General features: G+C 42.5%; 1 protein-coding gene across 1 annotated transcript in view; it reads right to left on the bottom strand.

Moving 5' to 3' along the window:
• LOC115159563 (tyrosine-protein kinase ABL1) overlaps nucleotides 1-16,527 on the bottom strand; it is a 71,849-nt gene extending 55,322 nt beyond the window's left edge. Inside the window, exon 1 of the mRNA XM_029709420.1 lies at nucleotides 15,071-16,527. Coding sequence (XP_029565280.1) covers nucleotides 15,071-15,203 — 133 coding nt within the window. The 5' untranslated portion in view covers nucleotides 15,204-16,527. The remainder of the gene's footprint in view (nucleotides 1-15,070) is intronic.
• Between the last annotated feature and the right edge of the window lie 201 nt (nucleotides 16,528-16,728).

Below are 16,728 nucleotides of genomic sequence, written 5' to 3'. Positions count from 1 at the left end.
AAAAGCCAAAGATCAAAACGTCTCAAAATGTTGTCATAATGTATGCACAAACTGTTCCGAACTGTTTCGGATGGGAAACATGCAGACATCTTTACTATTCTAGTCAATGCCCCTCATGCGGAGAGACTGGATAAGCATGCTCTGGCCATCATCAGAAGCACTGGTCTTCAAAATTAGATCATGCTACCATAATGTAGTAAAGTAAAATACACCAAGTCTATAACATTTGAGAGTTTATCCCATTGGCTCATTGATCTCGGCTGCCCTTCTCTTGGTTTACGGTAGTCATCTAAATGGCAGCACTCATATCAACCGACAACATGCATGGAGGGACAAAAACAGTATTAGTGTTCCAAGGTATACCGAAACATAGGTACTTTTCGATACGACAACATTAAAAAAAACAGTTTGGTACTATAATGTGTGTTACTCTCGGTACTTCTGTCAAATGTGTCTCACAGATCAAGTCTGTATCAGCACAGCTGATTTCCCATATATTAGCCTGCACTGAAAGTCTGGGCTGCATCGTGTTAGCTCCCCACTCATGCTGCACTGAAGTTAATCAAATCATATTGTATTTGTCACATGCGTCGAATACAACAGGTGAAGACCTACATAAAAAGGTTAATTAAATAAAAATAAATACAGTGACATGCTTACTTACAAGCCCTTAACTAACAATGCAGGTCAGAAAATATTTACGAAATAAACTAAAGTTAAAAAAAGTATCACAATAAAATAACAACGAGGCTATATTCAGGGGGTACCGGTACCGAATCAATGTGCGGAGGTAAAGGTTAGTCGAGGTAATTTGTACATGTAGGTAGGGGTGAAGTGACTAATAAACCGTGAGTAACCGCACATTGACAAAGGGGGGGGGGGGGTCAATGCAAATAGTCTGGGTGGCCATTTGATTAATTGTTCAGCAGCCTTATGGCTTGGGGGTAGAAGCTGTTAAGGAACCTCTTGGACCCAGACTTGGCACTCCGGTACCGCTTGCCGTGCGGTAGCAGAGAGAACAGTTTATGACTAGGGTGGCTGGAGTCTTTGACAATTTTTGGGCCTTCCTGACACCGCCTAGTATAGAGGTCCTGGATGGCAGGAAGCTTGCCCCAGTGATGTGCTGGGCCATACGCACTACCCTCTGTAGTGCCTTACGGTCGGAGGCCGAGCAGTTGCCATACCAGGTGGTGATGCAACCGGTCAGGATGCTCTCGATGGTGCAGCTATAGAACTTTTTGAGGATCTGGGGACCCATGCCAAATCTTCAGTCTCCTGAGGGGGAATAGGTGTTGTCGTGCCCTCTTCACGACTGTCTTGGTGTGTTTGGACCATGATAGTTTGTTGGTGATGTGGACACCAAGGAACTTGAAGCTATCGACACGCTCCACTACATCTCCAATGAACAGCATTCTCACATAGGTGTTCCTTTTGTTCAGGTGGGAAAGGGAAGTGTGGAGTGCAATTGAGATTGCGTCATCTGTGGATTTATTTAACTAGGCAAGTCAGTTGAGAACAAATTCTTATCTGTTGGGGCGGTATGCAAATTGTTGTGGGTCTAGGGTTTCCGGGATGATGGTGTTGATGTGAGCCCTCTTGTCTCAGCCTCCAGTTTTATGCTGCAATAGTTTGTGTCGGGGGGCTAGGGTCAGTCTGTTATATCTGGAGTATTTCTCCTGTCTCATCCGGTGTCCTGTGTGAATTTAAGTATGCTCCCTAAAATTCTCTCTCTCGGAGGACTTGAACCCTAGGACCATGCCTCAGGCCTACCTTGCCTGATGACTCCTTGCTGTCCCCAGTCCACCTGGTCATGCTGCTGCTCCATTTTCAACAGTTCTGCCTGCGGCTATGGAACCCTGACCCGTTCACTGGACATGCTATCTTGTCCCAGACCTGCTGTTTTGGACTCTCTCTCTACCGCACCTGCTGTCTCTAACTCTGAATGATCGGCTATGAAAAGCCAAATGACATTTACGCCTGAGGTGCTGACCTGTTGCACCCTCTTCAACCACTGTGATTATTATTATTTGACCCTGCTGGTCATCTATGAACATTTGAACATCTTGGCCATGTTCTGTTATAATCTCCACCAGGCACAGCCAGAAGAGGACTGGCCACCCCTCAGAGCCTGGTTCCTCTCTTGGTTTCTTCCAAGGTTCTGGCCTTTCTAGGGAGTATTTCCTAGCCACTGTGCTTCTACATCTGCATTGCTTGCTGTTTGGGGTTTTAGGCTGCGTTTCTGTACAGCACTTTGTGTCATTGGCTGATGTCTGAGGGCTTAATAAATACATTTGATTGATTGACCAGACTTTCAAAGCACTTCGTGGCTACCGACGTGAGTGCTACAGGGCGGAAGTCAACATACTTGAATAATGTGACACGGCATTTAGAAATTTTGAAACTGTTGATTACTGTTAGCAAATATAGGCTAGAACACTTTACAATGCAAGAAGATACCGGTAACTTCCAGCTTTGTAGGCTAACTTTCCTTGCTAGCTAACAGCTGAAGCTAACATCAATTCACTACACTAGTACCTTGTTTGTGATAATATGCAAACCATTATGAAAAATATACTGATTTCAAAGCTGATTGCCACCAAAACTTTATTTGTTCACTATTCGTTCACAGCGCGCACTTTTATAAAATAAGCTACATCTATGCAAATGTTGTTGATCAGTACAATAAAATATGTCCCAAATATTTGGGACATGCTTGTGTTTCTAGCTCCGACAGTGCAGTAATATCTAACAATTTCACAACATATACCCAATACACACAAATCTAAGTAAAGGAATGGAATTAAGAAAATATAAATATATGGACGAGCAATGTCAGAGCGGCATAGACTAAGATACAGTAGAATAGTATAGAAGTCAGTATATACACATATAAGATGAGTAATATGTAAACATTATTAAAGGGACTAGTGTTCAATTTATTAAAGTGGCCAGTGATTGCAAATCTAAGTATATAGCCAGCAGCCTCTAATGTGCTCTTTAACAGTCTGATGGCCTTGAGATAGAAGCTGTTTTTCAGTCTCTCGGTCCCAGCTTTGATACACCTGTACTGGATGATAGCGGGTGAACAGGCAGTGGCTTGGTGGTTGATGTTCTTGATGATCTTTTTGGCCTTCCTGTGACATCGGGTGTAGGTGTCCTGGAGGGCAGGTAGTTTGCCCCCGGTGAAGCGTTTGGCAGACCGCACCACACTCTGGAGAGCCTTGCTGTTGCGGGCGGTGCAGTTGCCGTACCAAGCGGTGATACAGCCCAACAGGATGCTTTCAATTGTGCATCTGTAAAAGTTTGTGAGGGTTTTAGGTGCCAAGCCAAATTTCTTCAGCCTCCTGAGGTTGAAGAGGCGCTGTTGCTCCTTCTTCACCACACTGTATGTGTGGGTGGACCATTTCAGTTTGTCAGTGATGTGTACGCCAAGGAACTTAAAACTTTCCACCTTCTCCACTGCGGTCCCATCGATGTGGATAGGGGGATGCTCCCTCTGCTGTTTCCTGAAGTTCACGATCATCTCCTTTGTTTTGTTGATGTTGAGTGAGAGGTTATTTTCCTAGCACCACACTCCCAGAGCCCTCAACTCCTCTCTGTAGGCTGTCTTATCATTGCTGGTAATCAAGCCTACTACTGTTGCATCGTCTGCCAACTTGATGATTGAGTTGTAGGCGTGCTTGGCCACTCAGTCATGGGTGAACAGGGAGCTGAAGTTAACATCTTAGCTGGCATGCGTGCTGGCAAGGTTGGTAGACTTTAGAAAAGCAAACAATAATTTATATTGAATAAGACTCCCATTCCTTACAATCTTTTACCCAGATTTCAGCAGAGATGCATATTTAGTTTATTTAAAAAAATAACCACCAGTCAGGAGGATACAGACATCAAGAGGTATGCTTAGATATGAAGAAAAAAATATTTTTAAATTACAAGAATTAAGCATAATGATTTTGACTCTAGATTGCAGGAAAAAGCTGTTTTAGGTGGAAAATTCTCCACCCCCCCAGCCAGCCCAGCCATCCTCACGTACTTTGTGCCCTCTCAGATTTATGGGGTATTTGACGCCCCTGTTGACTAATATGCCTTATTTTTTGCCACGGTATCGTTTTGGTATTGAGTATTGTGATGGTATTGAGTATCGTTTTGGTATTGAGTATCGTGATGGTATTGAGTATCGTGATGGTAGGTATTGAGTATCGTGATGGTAGGTATTGAGTATCGTGATGTATTGAGTATTGTAATACTAAACCTGGTATCGAAGTCAAAATTATCAACAACAAAACATTCTTCGTCACAAGCTTCGGAAACAACAGGTGTAGACTAACAGTGAAATGCTTAATTCCCAACAATGCAGAGAGAACATTTTAAAAATAATAGAAAGAGAATAACACAAGGAATAGATACACAATGACTAACGATAACTTAGCGATGTACACGGGGTAGCAGTACCGAGTTGATGTGCAAGGGTACAAGGTAATTGAGGTAGATATGTACATATAGGTAGTGGTAAAGTGACTATGCTAAAGGATGGATAAGAAGTAGCAGCAGCGTATGTGATGAGTCAAGAGTTAGTCCGTGTAGCTATTTGGTTAACTATTTAGCAGTGTCACGGCTTGGGGGTAGAAGCTGTTGGGGGTTGTTGGTTCCAGACTTGGTGCATTGGTACCACTTGCCCTGCGGTAGCAGAGGGAACAGTCTATGACTTGGGTGGCTGGAGTCTGACAATTTAGGGCCTTCCTCTGACACTGCCTGGTATCTGAAACCGCCTGGTATAGAGGTCCTGGAAGGCAGGATGTAGCGCCTAGCTGTCGGATGCCAAGAGGTTGCCATACTCAATGTTAAGTCCTTGGTGACGCGGACACCTCTCGATCCGCTTCACTACAGCCCTGTCGATATGGATAGGGGCGTGCTTGGTGCTCAATTTCCTGTTGTACACGATAAGCTCCTTTGTCTTGCTGCCACTGAGGGAAAGAAAGTCACTGATCTCCTCCCAAAAGGCTGTCTCATCGTCATCGGTGATCAGGCCTATCACAGTTGTGTCATTGGCAACCTTAATGATGGTGTTGGAGTCGTGCAGCCATGCAGTCGTTGGTGAACAGGGAGTACAGAAGGGGACTAAGCACGCACCTCTGAAGAGCCCCCGTGTTGAGGGTCAGAGTGGCGGATGTGTTGTTGCCTACCCTCACCACCTGGGGGCGGCCCATCAGGAAGTCCAGGATCAAGCAGCAAAGGGAGGTGCTCAGTCCCAGGGTCCTGAGCTTAGTGTTGAGCTTGGAGGGCACTATGGTGTTGAACGTTGAGCTGTAGTCAATAAACAACATTCTCACATAGGTGTTTCTCTTGGGAGAGGGCAGTGTGGAGTGCAATAGAGATTGCGCCATTTGTGGATCGGTTGTTGATGTGAGCCATGACCAGCCTTTCAAAGCATTTCATGGCTACAGATGTGAGTGCTACAGGGCTATAGTCATTTAGACAGGTTACCTTGGTGTTCTTGGACACAGGGACTATGGTGGTCTGCTTGAAACATGTAGGTATTACAGACTGGGTCAGGGAGTTTGAAAATGACAGTGAAGACACTTGCCATGCTCCGAGTACACGTCGGCTACGGAGAGCGAGATCACACAGATGTTCGGAACAGCTGGTGTTCTCATGCCATTTTATTAGGCCACATCCTTGGAAAAATCTAATGAGGCAGCCCCACTTACCTGACTTAGGCCTAAGAATAAGACATTCATTAATTTTGTCTGGAAAACATAAGACTCTGACATCTTCTTGGTCATATCACCAAGGGAAACTCAGCCGTGAGCTACCCAGTGATGCGAGCCTACCAGACAAGCTAAATGCCTTCTATGCTTGCTGCGAGGTAAGCAACAAGGTAGATTGCTTGCCTCGAAGCGAGCATTGTAATATGACCAAGCAGATGTCAGTCTGTTTTCCAGACAAAATAAATTAACCTCTTATAATTCTTAGGGCTAAATCAGGTAAGTGGGGCTGCCTCATTTGATTTTTCCCAAGGATGTAGGCCTTATAAAATGGCAGTATATTTCCTATATGTTAGCCTACATGAATCCTGGAAGAGGCCAAGATGCAGCCAGCAGCATCAGAGGGAAATAGCTTGGAAAGTCAGGAATCTGGGGGAATGGCCTCACTCCTTTCACAGCCCTATAAACTCCATCCTCGACCCACACTGCTTTCCTCCTTCCTGTTCTAGGCTTGTTTTTGAGGGGACAAAGGGAAAGAAAACAATGCATCTCCTCAACTGCCTTTAGATACATTTACACAGCATTTCCATTTCCTGAATCCCCGCAAAAACATCCCAGCAGGCAGCTGTCATGCCCTGGTGCAAGCGCCCTTGAAAGAAAAAACAAGAGCGGATAAGGAACTACAGCAATGACCAGGGGTCAAATGACACACGCTTTATATCCCTTGTTGTTATATGAAATGCGAGAGGAAATCATGTAGGAAAGACAATCCTCCTCCAATTACCATCTCTAGAAGCCCAACACAGTGGTACAGGGGGGGACAGGTCTTTGCTTGCCCCTCTCTGCTTCTCTCCCTGGCTGTGTGTGGAGGTCTAAACCTGCCCGGTGAGAAGCTTTGCGTAGGCTAGCAGAACAACATCGTATGTAAGTGACTGAGTGCTGACATTTCCCTCCTCTAGCTACATGACTCACATCCTCTCGTAACCTACTCGACTCATCGCAGGAAGAAAAAAAAGGAGAAAAAAAACAATCCTGCCACTGACCCAGATCCCTCCAGCCCTCCTTTCCATTTACTGGCAGCACCTTTTAGTTTTGTTGTGTTTGAACTGGCACCCCCACTTCATCCTTACTAGGACTATGACGGTCATGAAACGTATATATCTACACTGAACAAAAATCTAAACGCAACATGTAAAGTGTTGGTACCATGTTTCATGAGCTGAAATAAAATATCCCAGAAATGTCTCTCAAATGTTGTGCATAAATTTGTTTACATCCCTGTTAGTGAGAATTTCTCCTTTGCCAAGATAATCAATCCATCTGACAGGTGTAGCATATCAACAAGCTGATTAAACAGCATGATCATCACACAGGTGCACATTGTAACAGGCCACTTTAAAATGTCCAGTTTTGTGATACAACAATGCCACAGATGCCTCAGGTTGAGGGAGTGTGCAATTAGCAGGAATGTCTACTGGAACTTTTGCCGAAGAATTTAACGTTCCTTTCTCTACCATAAGCCGCCTCCAATGTTGTTTTAGAGAATTTGGCAGTACGTCCAACCGACCTCACAACCACAGACCACGTGTATCCATGCCAGCCCAGGACCTTCACATCCGGCTTCTTCACCTGCGGGATTGTCTGAGACCAGCCACCCGGACAGCTGATGAAATTGAGGAGTAATTCTGTATGTAATAAAGACCTTTTGTGGGGTAAAACTGGCTCCCCGGTGGGTGGGCCTATGCCCTCCCAGGCCCACCCATGTCTGCGCCCTGCCCAGTCATGTGAATTCCATAGATTAGGGCCTAATTAATTTATTTCAATTGAAAGGAAACAATCCTGTACCGTGCCTTCGGAAAGTATTCAGACCGCTTGACTTTTCCCCATTTTGTTACGTTACAGCCTTATTCTAAAATGTATTAAATAATTATTTTTCTTCAATCTACACAAAATACCGTATAATGACGAAGCAAAAACAGGTTTAGAAATGTTTACCAATTTCCAAAAATACAAAAATGAAATATTACATTTACATAAGTATTCAGACCCTTAACTCAGTACTTTGTTAAAACACCTTTGGCAGTGATTACAGCATTGAGTTTTCTTGGGTATGACGCTACTAGCCTGGCACACCTGTATTTTGGGAGTTTCTTCCATTTTTCTCTGCAGATCCTCTCAAGCTCTGTCAGGATAGATGGGGAGCGTTGCTGCACAGCTATTTTCAGGTCTCTCCAGATATGTTTGATTGGGTTCAAGTCTGGGTTCTGGCTGGGCCACTCAAGGACATTCAGAGACTTCTCCCGAAGCCATTGGTGGAGTGCTGCAGAGATGGTTGTCCTTCTGGAAGGTTCTCCCATCTCCACAGAGGATCTCTAGAGCTCTGTCAGAGTGACCATCAGGTTCTTGATCACCTCCCTGACCAAAGCGCTTCTACCCAGTTTGGCCACTTTGCCAGCTCTAGGAAGAGTCTTGGTAGTTCCAAAGTTCTTTCATTAAGAATGATGGAAGCCACTGTGTACTTGGGGACCTTCAATGCTGCAGACATTTTTTGGTACCCTTCCCCAGATCTGAGCCTGGACATAATCCTGTCTCTGAGCTCTACACACAATTCCATCGACTTCATGGCTTGGTTTTTGCTCTGACATGCACTGTCAACTGTGGGACCTTATATAGACAGGTGTGTGCCTTTCAAATCATGTCCAATCAATTTAAAAGTACCACAGATGGACTCCAATCAAGTTGTAGAAACATCAAGGATGATCAATGGAAACAGGAATGCCCCTGAGCTCAATTTTGAATCTCATAGCAAAGGGTCTGAATACTTAGGTAAATAAGGTATCTGTTTGTTATTCATTATAAGTTATACATTTGCAAAAATGTCTAAAAACCTGTTTTCGCTTTGTCATTACAGGGTATTGTGTGTAGATTGCTGAGGATTTTCATTTATTTAATCCATTCTAGAATAAGGCTGTAACGTAACAAAATGTGGAAAAAGTCAAGGGGTCCGAATACTTTCCGAAGGCACTGTATCTCAGTAGACAAGTCAGATAACACCTGCCTAGTCAAATACTGGTTACACTGTTGTAAAACAGTTGTGATCATGTCAATACTGCACACGGCCTTGCAGTAACTTCCTCTTCAACTACAATAACTGGATTTGCATGCTCCCTTGACTGATTTCCTTATATGAACTTTAACTCAGCAACATTTTTGAAATTGTTGCATGTTGGGGGATCACATGACCCTTGAACAAAATGACCGCATGAACTGAGAGCTACGCATAAGTAATTTCCAATTCTTAAATCAAATCAAGCTTTATTTGTCACATGCTCAGAATACAACATGTGTAGACCTTACCATGAAATGCTTACTTACAAGCCCTTAACTCTTCTTCAACTGCACTGTTGGTTAAGAAAATATTTACCAAATAAACTAAAGTAAAAAATAATAACGAGGCTATATACAGGGGATACCGGTACCGAGTTAGTGTGAGGGGGTACAGGCTAGTTGAGGTAATTTGTACATGTAGGTAGGGGTGAAGTGACTATGCATAGATAATAAACAGTGAGTAGCAGCAGTGTACAAAACAAATAGGGGGGGGGTCAATGTAAATAGTCCGGTGGCCATTTGATTAATTGTTCAGCAGTCTTATGGCTGGGAGGTAGAAGCTGTAAGGAGCCTTTTGGTCCTAGACTTGGCGCTCCGGAAAACAGTCTATGACTTGGCGCTCCAGAAAACAGTCTATGACTTGAGTGACTGGAGTCTCTGACAATTTTATCTTACCTCCACTTCAAGTTAAACCCCATTAGCTTGGTCAAAAAAGCTATGGCGGCTACAAAAGGCAACACTAAATGTGACATTTTTACCCGTACTCGAGCAATAGCCGTGGAAAAAGCCTCCAAGAAACAGCTAGCTTCAGAAAAAAACAGCGCCTTTACACCAGGACCAGTCAGCTGGAATACGCTGATAGCGCCAAGTTTGACGAGGTGAGAAAATACTTGATTGACCGAGGCACCTTCAGGGGATTCAAATACCCAAACAAGCTCAGGATTCTTCACCAAGGAGCCCTGTGACACTTCAAAACTCCCGAAGAGGCAAAACGTTTTTTGAAGGACAATCCTGGCCACTGAGAAATGGCCCAATGACTAAGTGATTACTGTTATTACTAATGAAGGTAAGACAGCATATAGCCGCAATCCAATGACCCGCCCGCTAAATGTCATTATAGACGTCCATTTTATTAAGATTTTATTTTAGCTGAGAGAGGGATAGGCCCTATAGCCTAAACTAGGCCTACTAACATTATAGCCTACTTTTATATCCCCTTTCATATCAAGTGAGAAAATTAAGCATTTACAGCCTGTTATCTTGTCTGTAGAACATATAGACTAATTGGCAGACAGTGATCAGATACTGTCAATTTATATTAGGCCTATAGCCTACTTTTTAATTTTGTATTTATCATTTTCACATCTACAGACCTAACGAGAGGCTCAGTGTGTCAATTTTATGCCTATGGTTATGACCGCCTTATCCTGTTGATATTTCTTTTTTTTTTTATAACAAACAACTTATCCAATCCCTCTTAGGGATTTTCTGTTTTATTTAGTCCAAACGATTAGGCCTATGTCCTTTGGGGGATGTACTTGTAGGCTGGCTATTGATTTTATTTACTTCATTTCTCCCTCTCTTTTTTAATGTGGTCTGGACGGGGGCTACAATGTCACTTAACGCTGGTCAGAGAGGATGAGGCATTTTTCTCACTCTCTCTCGGGAGACGTTGTGCATTGCGAACTGTTCCCGTTTTTTGGAACACAGAACTGTTACTGAGCGTGGGGTTAACAGATCCAACAGGATATGTTGAGTTGTTTGGAAAATCACATGGGGTGTTCCGACATTGTTATTTTATGTACACCGTTTCTTTTTCTTTTACGTGATCGCAGCTGTAACTATTATCTAACTATACCCAGAGATGGCTTGCACTAGAGTTCTATTACCGTTCGATGACGTTGACTAGTACCTTCCATCTACTGACTGCCATAGGCTAGGTCATGCAATAAAACTGAAAAAGATACTTGTGTTCTAAAAAAGGAAAAAGCAGACATTGCGCTATTACAAGAGACACACCTCTGTGATGCCGAACATGCCAACCTCTGCAGAGCTTGGGTGGGACAGGTGTATTGCTCATCTTTCAAAAACAGTAGAGGCACAGTCATACTTATCCCATAAGCATGTTCCACTCAAAATTGACAAAAACATATCTGATCCGCAGGGTAGATTTATTCTGATTACTGGGTCACTGTATGGGCAACCAATTACCATCTTAAATATATATGCCCCTAACACTGATACTCCTGCTTTCACGACACCATTCTGTATACATCTGGCCCTTCTTTGGACATTGTGCTAACAAACAATGTGGGACGCTGCCAAAGCCACACTAAGAGGTAATCTAATTGCATATGCTTCCTCAAAGAAAAAAGCAATGGAAGCACACATGTTAGATCTTGAGAGGGAGCTGGAACGCTGAGAAAAAGTACATAAACAATACCCAGCCAGCAACTCCTGGAGTCAACTTAAAGCAGCCAAAGCCAAACTAAACTTGAACTATACTCGGGAGATAAAAACTAAACAGAAATACCATGAGTATAGCAATAGGGCTAGCAGATTGCTTGCTTATCAATTTAAAAAGTTCAGTCAGAGCGTACAGTCATGGCCATCCAAACAGCAGATGACAAGGTCATATATGATCCAAATAAGATAAACGTAACTTTTCATGATTTTTACTGCAAATGTTACTTCTGAGAGAAAATATACAGATGCAGAACTCCATTCCTTCCTAGAGGGAATCTCGCTACCAAAACTATCAGAGACCAACCAATAAGATCTCAACTCCTCCTCCACTCCTGAGGAGGTCCTAGAGGCAATGACCTCCATGCCACCTAACAAGTCCCCAGGCCCAGACAGATTACCCAGAGAGTTCTACAAAGCTTTTTGGCCACAGTTTAGCGCTATTTTCATGCCAATGCTAAATGATTTTTGCAAAAACTGAGCTCTCCCAGAGTATGTACACAGCCAGCATTAGTGTTGGTCAAAAAAGACAATGACCCTCTATCCTGCTCATCCTTCCGGCCCATAAGCTTGTTGGATTTCGACTATAAAATAATTACCAAATTGCTCGCCAAAAGACTCAACACTCCTCTTACCAAAATAATAAAGGCGGACCAAACTGGATTTATTAGAGACAGGCACTCCTCTGATAACATTCGCAGTCTTTTTGATATTATAGATCAAGTAAACGCACAGAAGACCCTTGTCCTGCTGGCTTCACTGGATGCTGAGAAGGTGTTCGACAGGATGGAGTGGAGCTTTCTGTTCTCAATCTTAGAAAAGTTCAATATGGGCCCAAACTTTATTAAATGAATTAAGTCCCTATATTCTCATCCAAATACCATGGTGACTACTAACGGTCTGAATGTACCAGTACCCTCTGTATGTAGCCTCGTTATTTTTATGTAATTTTCTTGTTACTTTTTGATTTGATTCAGGTTTTTTTTATATTAGTTTATTTAGTAACTATTTCTTGAACTGCAATGTTCGTTAGGGCTTGTAGTAAGCATTTCACAGTAAGGAATACCTGCTGTATTCAGCGTATGTGACAAATAAAATTTGATTTGAATTCTGACAGATTCCCTTTGGGACGTGGCACAAGACAAGGATGCTCGCTGTCCCCCTTTCTCTATTTGTTGGGGGTGGAGCCTTTGGCAGAGTTGATACGGAGCAATCCAAGTATTATGGGTGTTTCTGCAGGCGGCCTTCAGCAAAAGATTTTGCTCTTTGTGGATGTCGTCTTGCTCTACATATCCAACCCTGAGAAATCCCTCCCTCTCATTTTAGACAATTGCTTGTACGGCAGGTTTTCAGGATATAAGATACATTTGAGCAAATCCATTGTTTACCCTCTCAATCTTACACTCACCAGCTCTATGAAGACACTCTGCCCGTTCCAATGGAAGACACAGGGGTTTCAATACCTTGGGATCTTCATAACCCCAGATCTGAATAGCCTTTAAGGAAAATTATCTTCCACTCCTGGATCGAATGAAGAACAATCTCCCTCCCAATTAGCTTAGTCGGAAGAATCAATGTCATCCGTATGAACATCCTCCCTAGATTGAACTATTTATTTCAGATGCTCCCATGCCATCTCCCAGTTTCTTTTTTCAAAACTACCATCCAAAGCATCACCAAATTTATAATGGGGCAAAAAAAAACCTAGGATCAAGTTCTCCACTCTATCGAAACCTGAATCTAAGGGGTCTTGCCCTTCCCTCCCTTCAATTGTACTGCTGGTCTGCACAAATCCGCAACATGCTAACATGAATAACAAACAGACAAGACTCAATGTGGATTCAGATAGAGGCCGAATCCTGTGGTTCATTGCCCCTAAACTCAATTGTATTCATTAATAACTTTAGTGAAGTGGGCAACATCGCCAAAACCTTTGATTTACAGCACTCTACTAGGATGGAAGGACTGTAAGAAATACCTTGGCATTTCCTCTCAGATATGCTCTCACTCGCCTATAGTATGCAACCCAGACTTGCCAAAAGCCCTGAGTAATGCCAACTTTAAGCTCCTGCATACCTTTTCAGACCTGTTTCATCAGAACACAACTACACTGAAATACTTTCAAGTGCTCTGCAGTGAATTCAAAAAATCTATTTTCTTTTTTTCCCAGATCTTTAAATTAGACACGTAATTTCCTCATTCACTTCCAAGGGGAGGTTTTAGAGCTCAGCTGAATGAAGTTGAGAACCTTCTTGCTACAGCACAATCCATCAAAGGCAAAATCTCCTATATCTTGACTCCTTTCTGAGAATGTGGGCTCCTCCTTCACTCCTTTGAAAGAAATCTGGGAAAAGAACCTGTCTGGCTATCAGTGATGGGCGGATGTTTGTGACAGGGTATACTGCTCCTCTACTAATGTAAAAAATAAAGAATCTAATTATATATATTTTTTTTTACACATTTTATTACACCACAGTGAGACTACATAGAATGAATAGAGACATTTCTACCTCTGAAAGTGGAACCTATATGCATGCATTTTGGAGTTGTAAAGAGATTATCAGATTTTGGCAATCTATACATACTGCTGCACAGAACATACTAGATGTACAGTTTGATATGACCCCCTGTCTCTATCTTCTTAATGCCCAGCGGGACTTTGTTCTTGATCCAGACAGAGAAAATGTGTTTATGACTATCACATACTTTTCAAAAAAATGTATTCACCTACTGTGGGCTTCTAATTCTTCTCCTACATTTAAAATGTAGATTGACCAGATTGTTAATTTTCCTCCTCTTGAAAAGCTCACTTATGACCTCCGCAAGAGACATCCCAGGTTTGATAGAGTCTGGTCTTCACTACTCAACTATATTTCACATTGGACAGAGTGAATGGGGTGATTTGGGAGGTGAGTGTATATACATGTTGTGTAAGGTGCTGGAAAAACTAATTCTTTGCTCGTTATCTCAGCTAATAAAATAGCTAACATGATCACAGATAGTGCTGCTGCAAATGTGTTGTTTGTTTTGTTTTATATTTTATTATATTATTTGTCTGCCACATCTGTGAATGTGTTTTGTTTTATATTTTATTATATTATTTGTCTGCCACATCTGTGAATGTGTTTTGTTTTGTTTTATATTTTATTATATTATTTGTCTGCCACATCTGTGAATGTGTTTGTTTTGTTTTATATTTTATTATATTATTTGTCTGCCACATCTGTGAATGTGTTTTGTTTGTTTTGTTTTATATTTTATTATATTATTTGTCTGCCACATCTGTGAATGTGTTTTGTTTGTTTTGTTTTATATTTTATTATATTATTTGTCTGCCACATCTGTGAATGTGTTTTTTGTTTTGTTTTATATTTTATTATATTATTTGTCAGCCACATCTGTGAATGTGTTTTGTTTGTTTTGTTTTATATTTTATTATATTATTTGTCTGCCACATCTGTGAATGTGTTTTGTTTGTTGATTGAAAAACATGAAAACTTCAATTGAAATTGTTACATGTTGAGTTTATATTTTTGTTTAGTATAATTATTTTTGACACATATTTGTTCCTCTCTTCCACTCCTGACTGCATGTGCTGCCATAGATTCTATTTATGTGTGCTGCTGCTGCACCTTTCTATGTGTGCTGGTTTGCTATAACACCCTGCCTGTTTTAGCAAAGAGCAACAAAGTCTCATCACGTTGTTAAGGGTCCATGTTTCTGCAGAAACAGACTCAACCGCACGGCTTTTCCGTCTTCAGTCTGATGTTATTGTACAGAAACTGTGTTCTTACCATGCACAGCGAAGACGTTACAGTGATGGGCCCCATGTCGTGATGACTCTCTCTTCCCACCCTTGATGAAGTGCAGCGTCGGCAGACTCGGTCTCCTCTGGTCCCCAACAAACTTCCCCGGCTGCTGCCCCATAAGGGCAGGGTGCCAGGCCGCAGCCGGGTCTCCAAACTGGGCTCTCTCAGTGCCTGGGTCCGGGGCACCTGGTGGGCAGGGGATGGAGAGCAGGGACCACCTCCGTGGTGCGATTTCCCTCAGTCAGTTTGGCCTCTCCAGATGTTCACTTCAGCATCCCACCGCTGACACCAATCCAGGGGGTTTTGATGGGGGTCAATGCAACTGCAAATAGACTGGCAAGTCCTTCTCACTGATTCCACCCTCTTGATCATGCATTGACTGCTTTGGTAGAGTCTTACTGTCAAATGAGATCTGGTCTCTTATGGCACTTGTGTTTTATTTAACAGACACAGGCAGTCACATAGGATACTGGAGGAGCCCCAATCAAGACACATTCATGAAGATCTAAGGCCTAATTATGATGGCATACATTCATCCAGCATGTAATAATAGAATGTAGGCCTACGTTCCATATTTGGTCAACAAACGTATTGATTTTCAGCACCATGCAATCCACTGATTTGACATGACTGATTGTATATTTGACATTCAGCTAACATTTTGCTGTCATCTGGACATCTCGCAGTGTTTTTCAGGCCACAATTACGCATGACAAGACACTACCGCGGGATAAAATGTGTTTGAGGAAAAATCATGGGAAACTTAGCTAGCTAACTAACGTTGGTATTACTCATTCACCTGAAAGCAAATGTAAATGGTTTAAACACGCTCTGTATTTGAATAAAACTCCAGACAACTGAATAATGTTATTTAGTAGCAATGAAGATGCAAGAATGGCTGTGCAACATTTTGTTTGTTGGAATACGAGCTAGCGAACTAGCTCCAGCTAACGATGGAGCTAGCCTTACTGGCTAGATGGTGGTATGCAGCGCGAGACCCTGGAAATGAACATCGGAACAGTCAACCTACTTATAACCAGTTCTAACTTCGGACGGTGTACTTCGTCGTCTCGTTTGACTCAATATTGACAACTTTAATAAAGGTTTGCCGAAGTGTCCAGTGTCCCCCCCAACCCTTAGTATTCAATTCCAATTCAAACTTCGTGTCCACTCCTTCTGTCTTGCGGAGTTCCTCTCCCGTGCACACCGACCCAGGCACTTTAACCAAGGCGCATACTCCAAACTTCTCGAGCCAACCAGTGTGTTGCTTGGGCGTTTTCGCAGCTCCTTCTCAACATGTGCAACTAGCAAGCTCGTCGTTTCTATCTCCCTCGTTTCTAAACGTATTGCTCTTTCGATAAAATATTAACAATATACACCGGTAGGACAGTCGTCGCTGAGGCTGCCATATTTCCGTACGCAAGGTGGTTTACTAAAATATGGGGGTGGGGATACGTTTTACGTCAGAGCGTGCGTTCATGCGTGGGCAACTAGAGACCCAGACAATATCTTCTGTGATGGGACATGACATACTGTTTGTACTATGGAAATGTAGCACAAGTCATAGACTTGACATAAAAGGACAGCAAATTATCAACTGTTGATCAGTAGTAGTTTCACTAAAGGTAAAGGGCAGGCAGTAA

The sequence above is a fragment of the Salmo trutta genome, chromosome 23 (genome assembly GCF_901001165.1).
Source record: "Salmo trutta chromosome 23, fSalTru1.1, whole genome shotgun sequence".
Taxonomy (NCBI): Eukaryota; Metazoa; Chordata; class Actinopteri; order Salmoniformes; family Salmonidae; genus Salmo; species Salmo trutta.
Note: the sequence above shows the minus strand (reverse complement) of the source record. Positions and strands in the feature narration are given on the sequence as shown.